Source organism: Salvelinus namaycush, chromosome 5 (assembly GCF_016432855.1).
Source record: "Salvelinus namaycush isolate Seneca chromosome 5, SaNama_1.0, whole genome shotgun sequence".
NCBI lineage: Eukaryota > Metazoa > Chordata > Actinopteri > Salmoniformes > Salmonidae > Salvelinus > Salvelinus namaycush.
This window is the reverse complement of record NC_052311.1, coordinates 44,066,188-44,084,378: the sequence shown is the minus strand read 5'-3', so window position 1 is coordinate 44,084,378 and position 18,191 is coordinate 44,066,188. Positions and strand designations below refer to the sequence as shown.

General features: G+C 40.4%; 1 protein-coding gene across 1 annotated transcript in view; it reads right to left on the bottom strand.

The window, feature by feature from the left end:
- Positions 1-1,435: 1,435 nt before the first annotated feature.
- LOC120047127 (glutamate receptor ionotropic, kainate 3-like) overlaps positions 1,436-18,191 on the bottom strand; it is a 115,632-nt gene continuing 98,876 nt past the window's right edge. Inside the window, exons 12-16 of the mRNA XM_038992665.1 lie at positions 14,407-14,525; positions 8,243-8,460; positions 5,556-5,781; positions 2,355-2,608; positions 1,436-1,630 (exon numbers count right to left, since the gene is read on the bottom strand). Coding sequence (XP_038848593.1) covers positions 1,436-1,630; positions 2,355-2,608; positions 5,556-5,781; positions 8,243-8,460; positions 14,407-14,525 — 1,012 coding nt within the window. The remainder of the gene's footprint in view (positions 1,631-2,354; positions 2,609-5,555; positions 5,782-8,242; positions 8,461-14,406; positions 14,526-18,191) is intronic.

The following is an 18,191-nucleotide window of genomic DNA, read 5'->3' as shown; positions in this document are numbered from 1 at the left end:
TTATATTGCCATTGTTTGTTTTTTTAACAACTCAAAGCCAATGTAGACACATTTCTCTGAAATGTTTATTAAGTGGACATGGGCAGATATAACCAACTAGAGATAACCAATTAGCCAAGCTATCCTAGCTAGCTGGCTAACTAACTAGCTGACTATAACCCTAACCATAACCCTTCATTACTGATAGGAACACATTACCCTGTGTTGTAAAGAGGAAAAAGGCCATGGATATTCTTCATCAACATAAGTCTAATTTACACATTTGGGATCAGTATCTCATGAAGCACTTGCATGAGCAGTCACATCCAATGTTTAGTTTTATTTTACGGGCAGATCTTTGGCAATTGGCTAGCTCATTGTTCTTATTTTTTTTTCACGTACAAGATTATCTTAATGTCCACAAAACATACGTCTGCAAATAATGTGGAGAAGCGCAAACAAATAGGGCCCTACATTGTGTTTAGTCACAATAACAAAATGGCACAATATGTGTAAATGTAATCTATTACCAATAAATCAAGGTCTCCCCATTAAAACCTCAGGATAGCTTCAGTGATGTCAACTCTCTCTCTCGTTGAACAGTAATTTTTTTGTCAATTAAAGCTCTGCAAACCAAGTTGACTGAGTGACTAATGCTCTCTCTTACTATGGGATTTGCTCACTGTTGGGATTCCATTGCTGTCATCTGCATGTACTAAGGACGTGTTTCTTCTAGTGGAATTATAGAAGTCCGGTGGTCCAAGCCATGCGTTTAAAAACGCCTCCCACAAAATAGACGGTGACTCAAAGAGAGCGAATCAAGAACTTAATGTTGTGTCTGTACAAGGTTTGAGGTAACATACTTTTCTGCTGCCAAAGGACCTCCAGACAAGATAAAAAAGAATCGGTCAGAACTTTGACTTTCAATGATCGTGATGTGCTATGTGTGACATAATTGATCTCCCATCAAAACCCCATTTCCCATGTCTGTCTGTAGTTCTTTTATTGCCATGCTCAACGAAGCCAACTCTGTCTTTATGCCATATGTCCAATAAAAAGGTTGAATCATTGTTGTCAATCAAGGATTCCTTGGATATCTTGTGATTCCTTGGTGAGTGTATTTTTGTGTTACTTACGTAAACATCGGACTTGAATACAGATTATTTGGAGATGTTGTTTCCTTTTCCAGGAACGGTTCTTCTCCTCCTCCACCTCACTCTCTCTCTTTTTCTGTCTCTTTTGGAATACATGGGTGAACGCTGTCATACCTGTGTCGCCGATGCTGCCATTTTGATAGTACCATGTTGAGTTAGTGTTCCATGTTTCGTTAGTGTCCCTATGTCGCTGTGGTTGATGGTGAATCTGGTGATCCCCTCGATTCCATTGTCCCAGGTTTCGGGACCAATCACGCCCTCCACATTGCCCAGGAGGCTCTTTCTCTGGGAGGCGCAAACCGTCACGGGAACACGGGGGTCATCCCAGTGGTGCAGCTCATGTTGTCCTTTCCCGGGAGTCGTCGGTCGTTGAACGTGTGCATGTTGATCACTGCATCCGTCTTGACCGGGACCTGGTGGCGGTGCTTGTGTTTCACACGCCTCCCGCAGGTGAACGACTGTCTGATCTCGTCCACCATGGCACTGCAGAAAGACCTCTGGGCAAAAAGGGCGAGGAGGAGGGGAGAGAAGGGTGGGGGGGAAAGGGATGGGGGGTAAATGCCTTAGCTTTAAATGGTTCCGAGAACATAGAGTGTCAACAACAATCAAAAGTACAAAAGACATTAGCCACAAAACAGTCATGTATGTTGTTCCTCTCCCGTCGCTGACAGCCATGTCAAACTGCAACCCCCACCACATGCAACCCACGCAATGTGCACTGTTCCTGCTCTGTCAGATAGATTGAACACAGAGCCGTATTCTTACCCCATTAACTATACAAGAATGCTTGACACAACCCGCTAAGTTGCATAACTCCAATCTGCGATTTACAACTTGAGTTTCATGGTATTCTGACATCTGCAATGACTAATAACAGATTAATTCGGCATGCTCCAATTTACAATTATGCCTGAAAAAATGAAATAAATGTTCTATTTTATGGCCAAATAGCACAGGGATTATTTGAGGGAATGCAAATCCCTTTAATAAAGGGAACTAAAATGGACAGAGTGCAGCTTGAATTTAAAAGTTGTTTTCATATTGTTTCATATTATTTCATAAGCACAGTTAGGCAAGTTGAATAATGGAAGTGAAGGATCTAAAATTAACCAATATATATACTGTACATCATGCAAACAATGTCATCCATAAAATAATCACATCAAGTACATAAATTACTGATCAACAATCTTGAATCAGATTCATGGGTATAATATCTACCTGCTCACGTTTCGCCGTCTTCCTTAGCTTGTATATGAATTCAGCTATAGCCACAAAGACGGAGAGAACCAGGCCAGACGCCAGCACTATAAAGATCCCTCCCAGGTTCTGAATGCCCATGGGGCCGGCTTTCTCACGGCGCTCTTCGTCCAGACAGCTGCTGCCGCTCCACCACTTCTCCTTGAGCATGTGCAGACGGCCATCCTCCAGAATGCTCAGGATGGCGATGGTCACTTTGTCCCGGTATGGAGAGCCTGTAAGGCAAGCAACAGGTCTGCTTAAGTCTGGTTGAAAGATAAGATAAACCACTAGCTGGACCTCGCTGATGAGGCCACAGGGGTGTTTTCACAACACATGCCTGAAATGTATATGTTGTCATTGCATATTAATATACATTCAAAAGTTTGGACACCTACTCATTCAAGGGTTTTTCTTTATTTTTGCGCATTAAGGAAAGAAATTCCACAAATTAACTTAAGGCACAACTGTTGTTTGGGCTGCAAGCCCTAAGTCGGGATCAATATGACAACAGCCACTTCAAGTGCAGGGCGCGAAATTCAAAAGATATATATTTTTTTAATATTTAACTTTCACACATTAACAAGTCCAATACAGCATATGAAAGGTACACATCTTGTGAATCAAGCCAACATGTCCGATTTTTTAAATGTTTTACAGGGAAGACAAAATATGTAAATCTATTAGCTAACCACGTTAGCAAAAGACACCACTTTTCTTACTCCATCAGTTTTTTACTCCATCAGTAGCTATCACAAATTCGGCCAAATAAAGAAATAAATAGCCACTAACCAAGAAACAACCTCATCAGATGACAGTCTGATAACATATTTATGTATAGCATATGTTTTGTTCGAAAAATTTGCATATTTCAGGTATAAATCATAGTTTACATTTCAGCTACAATCAGAAATTGCACCGAAAGCAGCCATAATATTTACAGACACCAACGTCAAATACCTAATTACTCATCATAAAACATTTCTGAAAAATACATAGTGTGCAGCAATTGAAAGACAGGCATCTTGTGATTCCAGACAATATTTCCGATTTATTAAATGTTTTACAGCGAAAACAAAATGTAGCGCTATATTAGCGTAGCCACAATAGCCAGAAACACTTGGGCGCCCACGACCAGTTGACATGCACGACAGATATATGAAATAACATCATAAATTGGGTCTTACTTTTGCTGATCTTTCATCAGAATGTTGAACAAGGTGTCCTTTGTCCAGATGAGTCGTTTGGATTCAGAATGGCAAATTTCCCTCTCCATTTAGCATGGGCACTAGCCGAGTGGCACTGATCTCTCCAACGTAAACACAGTCAGAGAACGCAACACGGCAAAACTCCCGAAAAAATTTCAATAATCTGATTAAACTATATTGAAAAAACATACATTACGATGATATGGTCACATGTATCAAAGAAAATCCGAGCCGGAGATAGTTGTCATCCATTACGGCAGCAAAACAGAAGGCAATCGCACTTCCAAGTCGCGCGCTTCAGAGTACCGGAAGTGGACGGTCACGTCAAACAAATAGCTTTTATTCCACCCCAGACCAAGATAAACCAAAAATTTCTTCTCTCACATCATCTTGAAACCCAGAGGAAGGCGTATGGAGTGTACGTAGACTCCTACGTGTCATGACCATGTATAGGCAGGAAGTTGAATAGAGCATATATTTCTGACATTCTACTTCCTGGTCAGGGAAAGTGCTGCCAAAGGAGTTCTGTTTCACTCAGAGAAATAATTCCAACGGTTTTAGAAACTAGAGAGTGTTTTCTATCCAATAATAATAATAATATCCATATTGTACGAGCAAGAATTGAGTACGAGGCCGTTTGAAATGGGCACGATTTCACTGGCTACTCAATACTATCCCTTGCAGCCATAAGAAGTTAAGTGAAACACATTCCAGGTGACTACCTCATGAAACTGGTTGAGAGAATGTCAAGAGTGTGCAAAGCTGTCATCAAGGCAAAGGGTGGCTACTTTGAAGAATCTCCAATGTAAAATATATTTTGATTTGTTTAACAATTTTTTGGTTACTACATGATTCCATATGTGTTATTTCATAGTTTTGATGTCTTCACTATTATTCTACAATGTAGAAAATAGTAAAAATAAAGAAAAATCCTGGAATGAGTAGGTGTGTCAACTTTTGACTGGTACTGTAAATCAAATCAAAGTTTATTGGTCGCGTACACAGTTTTGCATAAGTTATCGCAGGTGCAGTGAAATGTTTCTTTGCTTCAACAGTGCAGCAATAATTTAACAATACACACATAGTCCAGAAATTCCCAAAATAACAAGAGTAAAATACAATAGTAGTTCTACAAAATGCTTTGCATCGAAAGCACAGATATAGAATTAATGTGTTATTTGTTTCTGTCCAGCTCGAAGGACCACCTCCTACCAATGTATCAGTGGGGGATGGTGCTTGTTGCAGGAGTTATGGAGAGCTGGAGAGTATTCATACCATCAACGACCTATTATATCTATTAAAACTTCTTCGGGATCGGTGTCCCTTCCACAGGGCGGTTGAGCTAATGTAGGCTAATGCGATTAGCATGAGGTTGTAAGTAACAAGAAAATTTCCCAGGACATATACATATCTGACATTGGCAGAAAGCTTAAATTCTTGTTAATCTAAATGCACTGTCTAATTTACAGTAGCTATTACAGCGAAAGAATACCATGCTATTGTTTGAGGAGAGTGCACAATTTTGAACATGAAAAGTTATTAATAAACAAATTAGGCACATTTGGGCAGTCTTGATACAACATTTTGAACAGAAATACAATGTTCATTGGATCAGTCTAAAACGTTGCACATACACTGAAGCCATCTAGTGGTCAAACACTAAATTGCACTGGTGCCGGAATAATACACTATGGCCTTTCTCTTGCTTTTCAAAGTTGATGGTACAAAAAAATACAAAAGAACAGTTGGTTTTTTCTTTGTATTATCTTTTACCAGATCTATTGTGTTATATTCTACTACATTCCTTTCACATTTCCATAAACTTCGAAGTGTTCTTTTCAAATGGTACCAAGAATATGCATATCCTTGCTTCAGGGCCTGAGCTACAGGCAGTTAGATTTGGGTATGTCATTTTAGGGGAAAATTGAAAAAAAGGGGCTAATCCTTAAGAATGACAGATTTTGTTACATCTTACCCATGGGAGTGCCTATTCCATAGCCTTTGCTGTCAATGACGCCTCCAACCTGGGTGAGGTTGCAGTTCCGCTGGGTAATGTAATCAATTGTGGTGGACTCCATGAGCAAGGCATAGTCAGACTTCAGAACCCTCTGGATGCCGTCCTCAATGGACTTGACCAGCGACGTACTCTGTTTACTACTCATAAAAGCCCACATCTTCTCAAAAGTAGACACCTTTGATTTCTGTAAGGGGAAGAATTGAAAGTACAATCAATGTTGAACCTCAGATTGTGCATTACAGCTGGTCAAAGGGGCATTGAGTCTACACAGTACTTTATTTATTTTTTACATGTTTTCTACCGTGTGTTGATCCCATTGCACATATAGCCCTCATCTTTGTAGCACATAGTATTGGTGTTGAAAATAATCTGGCAATCTTGAGCACCTATCATGCTGTTATTAGCCTTTTCCCACACTTCTCCATCTCGAGGTATATAAATGCACGAATAAAGGAACGTATTGGAGCCTTGAGCTCCAAGAAAACGAATAAACTGTGCAATGCCACTTTAACATTCACAGCTTTCAAGTATTCTATCTACTTTGACACGTATATACATCTATTTAATTTTGAATATAGAAAGTGACTTGTGCCACTGGATACAATCATTTAGTATGGGGAGGTAATGTACATCTATTTTCACCCACGGGAAATAAGAAAAAAGTCTGGATTAATTGAGTTCCTCTCTATTAGCCTTGCGTTTGTCTATGTGATATTTCATGCTATTTGACAAGGGGTCAAATGTTATTCCATACCTAATTTGAGATAAGGACTGTCTCATCACCATAGTAATTTGAAAATATGTAGGATGTCAAAGCTCTTTAGTTACTTAATTCCTGCATTGACGGTTAAAATGTGAAAGACTTTATTTGTAGGTGCAGGTGACACACATACAGTACATCTGATTGTCAAGATAGCATAGTGCTACTGTAAGTATGCCAGAGATTACAGTGCAAAGATTTACTTTGCCCTACAGTGCCCTTCCATGCAGTGTGATTTGACAAATCTACAGCTACTCCCCGACCTCTTCAGTATTTATCAGCTCCCTCATCTGCTTCAGTCGAGCTCGTTAGCCCTCCCAGTGATAACGAGAAGGAACCCGAGGGCACTTGAGCTCTGCAATTGATGAGGTAATTATAGACACCTGTGTCTCCTCTGACTAATAACAATGCAATCATATCTGTCACTAATCAAAGTAAACACGCTTAAGGAGTAAAATCCACTTTTTACTGTGCCGAGAACTTACAGCAAGTTCTTGACTAATTGTCAATCTTTCATTTAGAGAAGATTCAAATAGATGGGTATAGCTCAGAGTAGACAGGCAGCCATCAGGAACTAAAGGCCCTGATGAGTAGATGATTAGTAGGATAAGGTTTCAGTAGGGGCTGGAGCAAAAGCCTGAACACTCAGTAGCTCTCAAGGAAGAGAGTTGGCCACCCCTGGTTTACACCATAGCCAGTAGTTCCAATGGTTAGGCAACTGATGACTCTAATTTGGTATAATCACAAATTCTAGTTACTCCATGGACCATGCCTAATCCCTCATTGAACTCCATGTTAATCAACCCTTATGGAATAGAACGGGTACTAATGTGCTCTTTCTCCCCTAGTGGATTTTTTGGTCACCGGGAATCTTTATGTGGGTGAAAATTCTATTGGTGGATATTCTGACCGGGTCATAGAGCAGCTGAGACAATGCTAACAGAGAGCAGTAAGAGAAATTATGAATAATAATAATAATAATATTTGTAACACACTTTTCAAAAAACCAAAGTGACAATAAATATAATATGAATATAATACAAGTATAATATTAATTTAATTTAATATAATATGAATAAACCAATATAAAGGAAATAGCAAAATGGCCAGAGAGAAGTCAACTAAAATACATCCTCAATTATATTGTCAGGGCATGGGAAACTCCTAAGATACACTCTTTAGCAGAGGCACACATATTACATAAAGTATTTATGGACTATTCAACAGAGAATATTTGAAAGTGTTAAAATTGAACAATCACCTTGGGTAAAATAATCTGTTTTCCTTGCTATTGTGTGCCATAAACATATGGACTTTTCCCTTGTCCATAAAACATTTTCCATAGAACTGTGTCCAATGTTTTCCATTTCTTACACAGAAAAACAGAAAACTCGTACATGTTATTCAGCACCACAGTAACAGCATCTGAGGCGAAACTCAAAATAATAAAATAAAGTTGAGAACCCTGCATGGCAAAAGCTGAAACTTTGGAATAAAAAAATAATTTGAGGATCACATAAAACAATGTGGAGAAGTAGAGAACTTGCTTTTGCAGTGGGAATTAAGATCTAACTGGGAATCTTTAAAAAAATGGGGGGAAAAGTATTTTTATTGAGAAGCATACTGTATATAAAAAAGTACTGATTCAGCATCTTGTCTCAGTTCTTCATAAACACGTTTTATGACAATATAACTGCGTGTACTCAGTGTGCTTCAATCAATGAATGGGGCTGCATTCAAACAACTTAAAAAGACTGGAGAAATTAAATGAAGAGATTTAATTCTGTTCTTTCGGATAACGCTCTTGGCAGATTGTTCATTTAACATGAGTAATGAAATCAACATGAAACAAAGCACAACTCAAAACCAAAGCAAAGACACATACCTTGAAGAAAGACATGGTGGCACTGTCTTTGACCACACCATACTCAATCTTGGTCTGCTTGGCGATGTCGTCGGCAGAGTCCACGGGCGACTCCATGCGCTCCACGGTGAGGAAGGCGGCCAGGTTGGCCGTGTAGGAGGAGATGACGATGAGGGTGAAGAACCACCAGATGCCTCCGATGATCCTGGTGGACAGGGCTTTGGGCATCAGCTCAGAGCCTGGATGGCAGACAGGAAGAGGGGGAACAACAGTCATCTTACAGATACACTATAGGTATTCAGTCGCTAATTGTTTAGCTCACATTTTGGCTTGAATTGTGGCTGTATGGTTCATATACATATTCCATGATATATTAGGTCATTTCCAGACAATATTTCTGTCAATTTAGGGGACCCATTTTAACTCAAGGGTACCCCCAGAGGTAAAAGTTTAGTATAGCCTCTAATGGAGATGGTTGACATCACATACGCATCTTCTTTATGTAAGACTGTTACAGAATATAACAAACACAATGGTTATATGGTTGCTTTTTCACATAAGGTGATCAATGGAACACACATACTGTACACTCTTGGTCTTACTCAAATTCTCAGATGGAAAACAACTAAAGGGGCATATCTAGGTACCTGGCAGCCTTATATTTGAATTTGACTACAATTGGCTGACTATGAAGGAAGCGGATGAGCAGAACTTTTTGGGGGTGCGATCCCAAACTCGAACGCCAGATAGAGTAGGATTCCTGTATCCAAAAAAAACCTCAGTCTGGGCTGAGAGTTCATTTTAAAATAATGGTCATGTTCCAAGCTGACAATATTCCAGTTGTGTTGCATGCACCATCCAATGGTTGTGTGCAAGTCCTCGACTGCAGAGTCAGCTATCTGATTGCTATATCATATGATGAAGTTAGTTGAAATGTTAAACACCTATACGTGCATTGTGAGATATCAGAATCAGGTTTATTGTCGTACAAGAGGAAAATCCTAGCACAGCTCACACATGAACGCATAAAACACAGCAAGAAACAGCCACACCTGCCCATAGAGGGAAGCTACATAGAATTGTTCACTATAGTGATAGCCCCCGGGATGAAACTCCTCCAGAAGGGCATGGTGCGACACTTAATTGTCCAGTATCTCCGACTTGTCAGGAGGAGATCAAAGCAGTAATGGAGTGGGTGGTCTGGGCTGGAGATCTGGCATGCATCTGCAATGTAGTCAGCCTGGAACGTGGCCTCTGATTCCACCAAGCTTAACAGACAGAAAGCACAAACTGATGGTGGAATCTGTTCTGGTGTTTTTGAAATAATAAAGTGACACGCGTTTGCTTTTTCGTTGTGGGGTTTCATAAAGAACCCTGCCACTAGGCATGTGTCCAATTAAAATAGTGTCACCAAGACAAAGAGGTCACATCTAAATGTGATTCTGCTCTTTCTCTGCCTTTGAAATGTTCCACCTCCTTTGCCACAGCCATATGTTCCCTGCACCCGTAAAATGGCTTGCATAGTATACATGCACTATATGCTTTCTTTTATTTGGGCTGTTGTATGCATTTTGAGATTACAATGTGTCGATTTTGTGTTTTGTATTCTTCTTTGCATGATTTTGAATTGTGTTGAGCAGTGCCTCACAAATAATGCATGCATAACATACATCCATTTGTGACAACTTACAGTTGACAGGGTGAAAATGGCTTATCAGTCTCTGGACATAAATGTTCAATTACTTAGGTTGGCCAGACTGCCTCCCACAGCATTTAGTATGACATTGTGAGGTCCTCTGTCAGTTCAATTCCCATATATCTTGTTTACAATATCTTTTTGACTACTTTATTTTCTGTCCCTGTCGACGTCTAAAACAACCTCTCCACCAGAGGTTGAGTTCAGTGCCCTCCACTACTTTACTGAGAAGATTTATGAGGGCAATTTTGAAGAGTAACCACCCCACTGAGAGGAGGTAAAGTGGTCAGCTTTTTAACCTTCCTTACCCAATTTGATTGGATTTGTCCTTTGCGATTTGACAGCCTTACACGGTGGCAAACAAGGCCAGTACTGTAACACTCCAAGGTAAGAACTATCACTTAAGTGTAGGAGGACACCCAGCTCAGCAGTCAAACTGGTAAGGAACTGGAACAACTGGTAGCCCAATTGGATTACAGGCCATAAAATGCTGTTGTCAGCTGGAGCGCACGGCACCTAGAACACTCAAATAAATACTACAAACGGATTGGTCATACAGTGCCGCCGCGGTAATAAAACCTTGTCAATGCACTATGCATCTCCTTGAAGAAGGACTTCATGTCTTCTAAGCGACAACTACTGTGATTATTATTATTTGACCATGCTGGTCATTTATGAACATTTGAACATCCTGGCCATGCACTGTTATAATCTCCACCCGGCACAGCCAGAAGAGGACTGGCCACCCCTCATAGCCTGGTTCCTCTCTAGGTTTCTTCCTAGGTTTTGGCCTTTCTAGGGAGTTTATCCTAGCCACCGTGCTTCTACACCTGCATTGCTTGCTGTTTGGGGTTTTAGGCTGGGTTTCTGTACAGCACTTTGAGATATCAGCTGATGTACGAAGGGCTATATAAATAAATTTGATTTGATTTGATGTCTTCTAAGCCAAAGAAGTATAAACGTCCTTTCAGAGCAGAAGATAATGATGCAATTCCAGTCAACAAAGCGACACAATCTCAGTGACTGCGGTGCTGCTGCAGCTAGAATGGCTAGGTGCTGACATCATAGTTTCAAGTTGTACCATCATGTGCACAGGTACAGTGAAAGGCCTTGCAAAACACTATGACAAAACATTCTAATCTAAAGTATGTTACAGGATGGTGGATGTGACTCTAAATACACACTACGGCAAAATGGCAATTTTATTGAGAAAGGTATTAGGCTCAGGGATGCTGAATTTTTGTGTCAAAGCACCAGTTGGCAACCCATCCATTATGGGATTAATTGACACAAACAAACATTACAAGAATTCACTGTGATGATTCTGTGATAATTCTTGATGCTTGTAATATTACATACAGTAGTAACATTTGCTGTGATCCACCTGTGTGAAATTCATGTGTTTACAGTACCCTCTATCACCCATAATACAATATACGACTAGCAAAAAGCATTCATAACTACTCGTGGCTCCTTATAACAGCCTTGACAAAAGCACACATGCTTGAGAGTTATATTCTCTGTGGATTTAGAAGCACCGAGTACTATTAAATGCAATGCCCTGGCATTCTCCCGATGTTATTTTCCCCACAAGCAAAGCTTCAACTTAACATCAGGGAGGCACCTCTTCCCGTGAGAATCATTACCTGCACTTAACATTCTCTCCTTCGTGGCCTCATCACATAAAAACACGCTCTCTACACCAGAGGCTGTTACTGCTTATTAATCTCTTTTAAAAACTGAACGTCATAAAAAACTATAAATGTTTTCCAAGTTGAGAAACTCTCTTCTCCATATCGAGATAAGATAACTAACACAGATAAGGTCAAAACAGTGCCCCATGACTATAAATGCAATATGTTGTATAGCTTATGTTACTTACACATTTTGCATATCAATATAGCAACTTATTTTCCTGTTTCACCCGTTTTGCAACACCTCAGACACTATGTTTGTCATGAGAGAAGCCTCACATGGCCCGGAGCGCACCTCTTTTGAAGCATGCAAGGTCTGCTTTTACACTGGCAGGATTTTGTTTTATTAAGCCGTTCTTCCTCTTCCAAACATGGCCATTTGCATTTTAAACATGTCAATGAAATGGCTTCCTCCTCAGCGACTGTCGGTGAGTTTGGCTGCAGAGCATAAGGTGTCTGGTTTGTATAACAAAATGGACCCCTTTGGATACATATTTGGTCCATTTGTATCAGGGCAGAACACAAAGCACTTTTTTCACTTTCCACCAGCACTTATTGTATTCTTTCCAGCATGGAATTAAATGAAGTATATTTCTCGGCCTCCATGATTTTTCCTTTTAATGGTTTGAGTGTGAGTACCTGCTGAACTCCATGGTCATTTTTTTCTCTCACGCACCGGCCACCATTCCCCTTAGCCTGAGCACAGACCCTCAAACGTCTTTGCTACAGACAGATAATCTGGCATTTGCCCGAAATGCCAGATGGCCAGTCCGCCTCTGGCTACAGAACACATAGGTGCCACAATTACTCAATACTAGTCCATCTAAACAGAGATAAACGTGCGCAGGCAGCACATGGTGCTCCAGGGTGAAGACTATGTTATTGCTGCATTGATAAATTACATGATCAATCGATTAGATAGTATAAAGGTTTTGCTATAAAGAGATTAAAAAAAAGCATTTCAGTGGGAATGTCTTCCAGAGAATCCATGTTTGACCTACTTTTTTAGTTAACTGCAAATGATGCAGGTTATTTTTTTTTTTTCACTTCGTCATAGGGAACTAAGTTAGATTGGGAAAAGGCAACATGTTTAAAGAGTAATTGTAACTTGTTAACGTAATTGTTCTAAGTGATTCCAGACCACGTTAGCGCTATGATCTTAAAGGGATAGTTCACTCAAATTCCAAAAGTAGATATCCTTTTGGTTTTGTTAACCTTGCTACTGCCACCAAATGCATTTTTCTTTTGCGCTTGTGTCCAAAGAACAATGCAAGTCAATATCCCAGATAAAATCATTTTTTCGTGTTTGATGTCCAAATCATTTAAAAATAACTGTATAGAGTTAAAAAAAATACATTTTAGACACTTTGGGATGATTTGGCAATGAAGCGTCTATCTATCAAGGAAGGTTATACTCATAATGCAAGTGGAGTTCAGTGAACCACCTCCGGTACACTTTACTTTCTGTGACCTAGTGAACTCTTAGACTATTTTGCTGTGTCGAAGTAAAATATCCTGTTGTATAGTAATGTAATCTGGGGGAACAACATTAACCTGCTTACAGGAGGACAGTATCAAAGGAACAATATTATTTTTTTCTTTTAAGTTCAAGATTCAAGTGGTTGACCTACCATCCCAATGACAAAGGACCATCAGTCTTGTTCAAAGATGAATCACCAACTTCCTTCTGTTTTTCTCGTTCCTCTCCTCCCTCTCATATTGTACTGTTAGCCTCCACTCATAATGCAAATTGTCAGAGATACCATGCAGCTACGCGGGAGAGCTGCCGAGGAGCACAGATTTTGTGCTTAATGGATTGCCGCATTTGCTCTCCTTACCGGTAGAGATCCACCGTCGAGCCTCGTCGAGCCTCCCTAATTTGTCTTGTTACATTGAGGTTAAACATTTTATTAGTAGCTCTTTTTTTATTTTTTATCCTCGGCTGACTTCATTACGTCAAAGCATTTATGGGGCTCCATTTGCTTACGAATGCCTTTAAGGGTGGACGAGACGACCGCATTAGCTTGGTGTCGCCGTGATATCCTTCCCCTAACCTTCCTCAGATTTGTGTAAGCTTACACAGAAGGTGGAATAATTCAAATGGGTATTTTGGGGGTTGGGGAAAGACTAAAGCTAACTGTCTGCTCTAGCATAAGAAAGATGCTGAGAATTGACATACTTTCATATTGACATACTTTCATATTATGCATAAAGGACAATTATGACAATGTACTACTCCAGCACCATAAAAGGCCCAAGTGGCATTTAACAAAATGTAATTTGTCCCGAGAGCTGAGCTGTGTGGAGGGTATAGATTTTGAAAATGGGTCTTTGCTACGAGGACTCGGGAAACACAACAATATAAACGTCAACCTTGTGGCCATAGCCAACGCCAGCGAGGAGTGACAGCTGGCATTTGTCAGACACGTTCTCCAACTTACCCTTTCCTCCCAAAACACAAACAGCTGTGTTATGGGGAAACAAATGCGACCGTGTTTTCTGTCTTTACCTGCCACATTCTGACAGGTGTCTGACACCTACTTTCTCTCACCACTCCTGTTTCTATGAGCAGGCAGGGAGGTGACAACAGCTTTCTTTTGTAATGTACGTCTGAGCTGCAGTTGTTCCTGACAGGCAAGTGTATTCTAAAACAATGGAAATTAGGTAGCTTGTCAGTTAAAAGAGGTGAAGAGAGGGAGGGAGAGGGAGGGTGGCTGCGCAGAGGAGGAAGGGAGCGGAGGGGGGACTGTTGCTTTTGACAGGTGAAAGAGGGAATGAGCTAGGCTATACCATACCTTGCTGCATGAGGGAGCCCACACCGAACCAGAAGCTGTTAAGGAGGGTGAAGTTGTTCTCCACCACATCGGATCCGGGATTGCAGGGATGGGCGTCGTACCATTCGTATGGACTGAACCTACAGGGAGACAGGTGGAGACTGATATCAGGAACAAAGGCTCCAGTGTAGCACAATTTCGGCATAATAGTGTATTGTTACTGTGGGGCTCAGTTAACCCTGATGAGGCATGGGGAAAGAGATAATGTGCATTAGAATTCAATCCCTTTCTCACCAACATCAACATCAATATAGAAATAATGGATACTCATGTAGCCCACCAATGTTTGCACACAGATATTATATACAAAGAAAGAGAAAGATGTGTTTGAAGGAAAACTATGACTCAAAGCAGTTGAGTTCAAAGCAATCAATGATATAACTGTGTTCACACTGTAATATGGGGATGGGGGGGGGGGGGTAATATAGGGACTTAGACAGATCTGAAATATTGCTCCCAAGTTTAGATGTTTTATGCATGGGTATACCTATCTTGGATTAATTTCATGCTCTTGGCCAGTAATCCTGTGGCTTTTGGGTTTGAACAATAGTAATGCATCTCAAATTGGTTCTAATAAGACCGGAACAGAAGCTGTGCTTAATAATACATTGTAGTTCTCTGCATGGAAGGCCTCTCCGCTGGATAGAGCACTCCTGATGTGTCCTTGAGCCTAGCACTTAACCTGAATTTCGCCTGACAAAACCACCCATGAAGTGTTAGCCTACAGTGTCCCTAAAGAACTGTGCAACTGTGGGCACAAATTACGGGGTGCAAAAGGAGCCATATTTTCATTTGCATTTTTACTCACTATACCAACAAAAGACAAGCTGTAAAGATGTCCACATGTATTGTTTTCAGTAACTTGATTGTTAGTGGTACATTGGACATAGCATTTGTCAGTTGTGTTAACGTGCTCTTATGTGTCCTTGATGATAGCTGTCTGTCAACCCTGTTCAAATCAAAAAGTTTGCCGTACCTTTATATATCTCTGTGCTCAAAGGTAACTTCAAAGCGAACTGTACACAAAAATGCCACTTTCAGGACGACAGATATTGAAATGTCATTTTGTGATAGAACGTGAGGCATGCAACGCTGAAAATATAGTTGTATAAAACCTGCGAAGGATCCACGTACTCTGGCATTTAGTGTAACATCTTTTCAAAGTGCTGCACACCATAAATCCTTTAATATAGATGAAACAGTCACTTTTAAAGGCAGATGGAGAGATTAAACATGGTAAATGTCAGTGCTTTCCCTTCCTGAAATTAATTTGGAAAATGTTTTCAAATACTATCTGATTTATTCAGGGTGTTTTGCTGTCAGAGCAGAGGAAGAGGAGGCTTAGATCCTTCGAAGCCAGATAGCAACTCTTCTTAAAATATGCTGCTTCTATTTACTGACTTTCGTGAAAGTTGGCCACTGAGTGGAGAGAATAAGGTAACTCTTGATTTTGATAGTCCATCAGTAACATTTCAAACGTAATATCTACTAACCCTAGCACTGAACCTAATCTTAACCATTACCCTTATTCTAAACCTTAACTGTAACCTTAGCAAGCAGCTGCTATCAACAAATAGTTTGTTGATAGTATGATGCTCTACAGATTATCCAAATAAAGTGTGACCGAAAATGATCCCGAAAATAGTCTCTTTTCAAAAAGAAGAAACTCCATCAAGACCTTCAAGTTAGATGTCAAATGCCAATGATCTATTTTTACCTCGTCAGTCACCGTGACATTGATGTTGAGCGATATTTGTGTGTGAGGACCATATACAGTGTCAATAAAGTGTCTTCCCGAAACACTTCCCGAAACACTATAACAACTTGTTATAGTCCCGTACCCTTTCAAACATTCAACCTCCAGCTGCGTACCCCCTCTATCATCAGGGTCAGCGCACTCTCAAATGTTTTTTTGCCATCATTGTAAGCCTGCCACACACACACACACACACAAACACACACACACTATACGATACATTTATTAAACTTAAGAATGAGTGTGAGTTTTTGTCACAACCCGGCTCGTGGGAAGTGACAAAGAGCTCTTATAGGACCAGGGCACAAATAATAACATAGTAATATTCAATAATGTTGCTCTTTATTTAGCCATCTTACATATAAAACCTTATTTGTTCATAAAAAATGGTGAATAACTCACCACAGGTTAATGAGAAGGGTGTGCTTGAAAGGATGCACATAACTTTGCAATGTTGGGTTGTATTGGAGAGAGTCTCAGTTTTAAATCATTTTCCACACACAGTCTGTGCCTGTATTTAGTTTTCATGCTAGTGAGGGCTGAGAATCTACTCTCACATAGGTACGTGGTTCCAAAGGGCATCAGTTGCCAAGACAAGAAACTCTGAGCACAGCCCTTTCCAGAAATCTGGCAGGGGCTTCTGATTAAATTACATTTTCACAGAACAGCTTGTTGCAATTTCGATGAGGCTCTCTTGTTCATATATCGGTAAGTGGACTGGAGGCAGGGCATGAAAGAGATAACGAATCCAATTGTTTGTGGTGTCCGTTTCGGGAAAGTACCTGCGTAATTGCGCACCCAGCTTACTCAGGTGATTCACTATATCACATTTGACATTGTCCGTAAGCTTGAGTTCATTTGCACACAAAGAATCATACAATGATGGAAAGACCTGTGTGTTGTCCCTGTTAATGCAGACAGAAAAGAGCTCCAACTTCTTAATCATAGCCTCAATTTTGTCCTGCACATTGAATATAGTAGTGGGGAGTCCCTGTAATCCTAGACTCAGACCATTCAGGTGAGAAAAAACATCACCCAGATAGGCCAGTCATGTGAGAAACTCATCATCATGCAAGCGGTCAGACAAGTGAAAATTATGGTTAGTAAAAAAAACTTTAAGCTCGTCTCTCAATTTAAAAAAACATGTCTATACCTTGCCCCTTGATAACCAGCACACTTCTGTATGTTGTAAAAGCGTTACATGGTTGCTACCCATATCATTGCATAATGCAGAAAATAAATGAGAGGTCAGGGGCATTGCTTTAACAAAGTTAACCATTTTCACTGTAGTGTTCAAAATGTCTTTCAAGCTGTCAGGCATTCCCTTGGCAGGAAGAGCCTCTCGGCGGATGCTGCAGTGTACCCAAGTGGCGTCGGGAGCAACTGTTTGCACGCGCGTTACCACTCCACTATGTCTCCCTGTCATTGCTTTTGCGCCATCAGTACAGATACCAACACATATTGACCACCAAAGTCCATTTGATGTCACAAAGCTGTGCAGTAATTTAAAAATATCCTCTCATGTTGTCCTGGTTTACAGTGGTTTGCAGAAGAGGATGTCTTCCTTAATTGACCCCCATAAACGTAACGGACATATACCAGGAGATGTGCCAGGCCTGCCACGTCTGACTCATCCAGCTGTAACGCATAGAATTCATTGCCTGGTATGCGAAACAGTAATTGTTTCAAAACATCTCCTGCCATGTAACTGTTGCGTCGTGAAAGTGTTGTTTGATGAAGCAATGTCTGTATAGTTTTTTTGGCCTTTTCCCCCAGCATTGTCCTAGCCATATCCGCCAAAGAAGGAAGAATTAAGTCCTCCAAATAGTATGGGGCTTGCCTGTCCTAGCCACTCAGTAGCTCACCTCTTATTAATGGTATCTGTTGCTTGTCTTACTACTCGAAAGTCATCTTTATTCTCGCTCAAAACACTCCCGTGGCTTATTTTTCAAATGTTCATGTTTTGTTTCTAAATGCCTGCGCAAGAGTG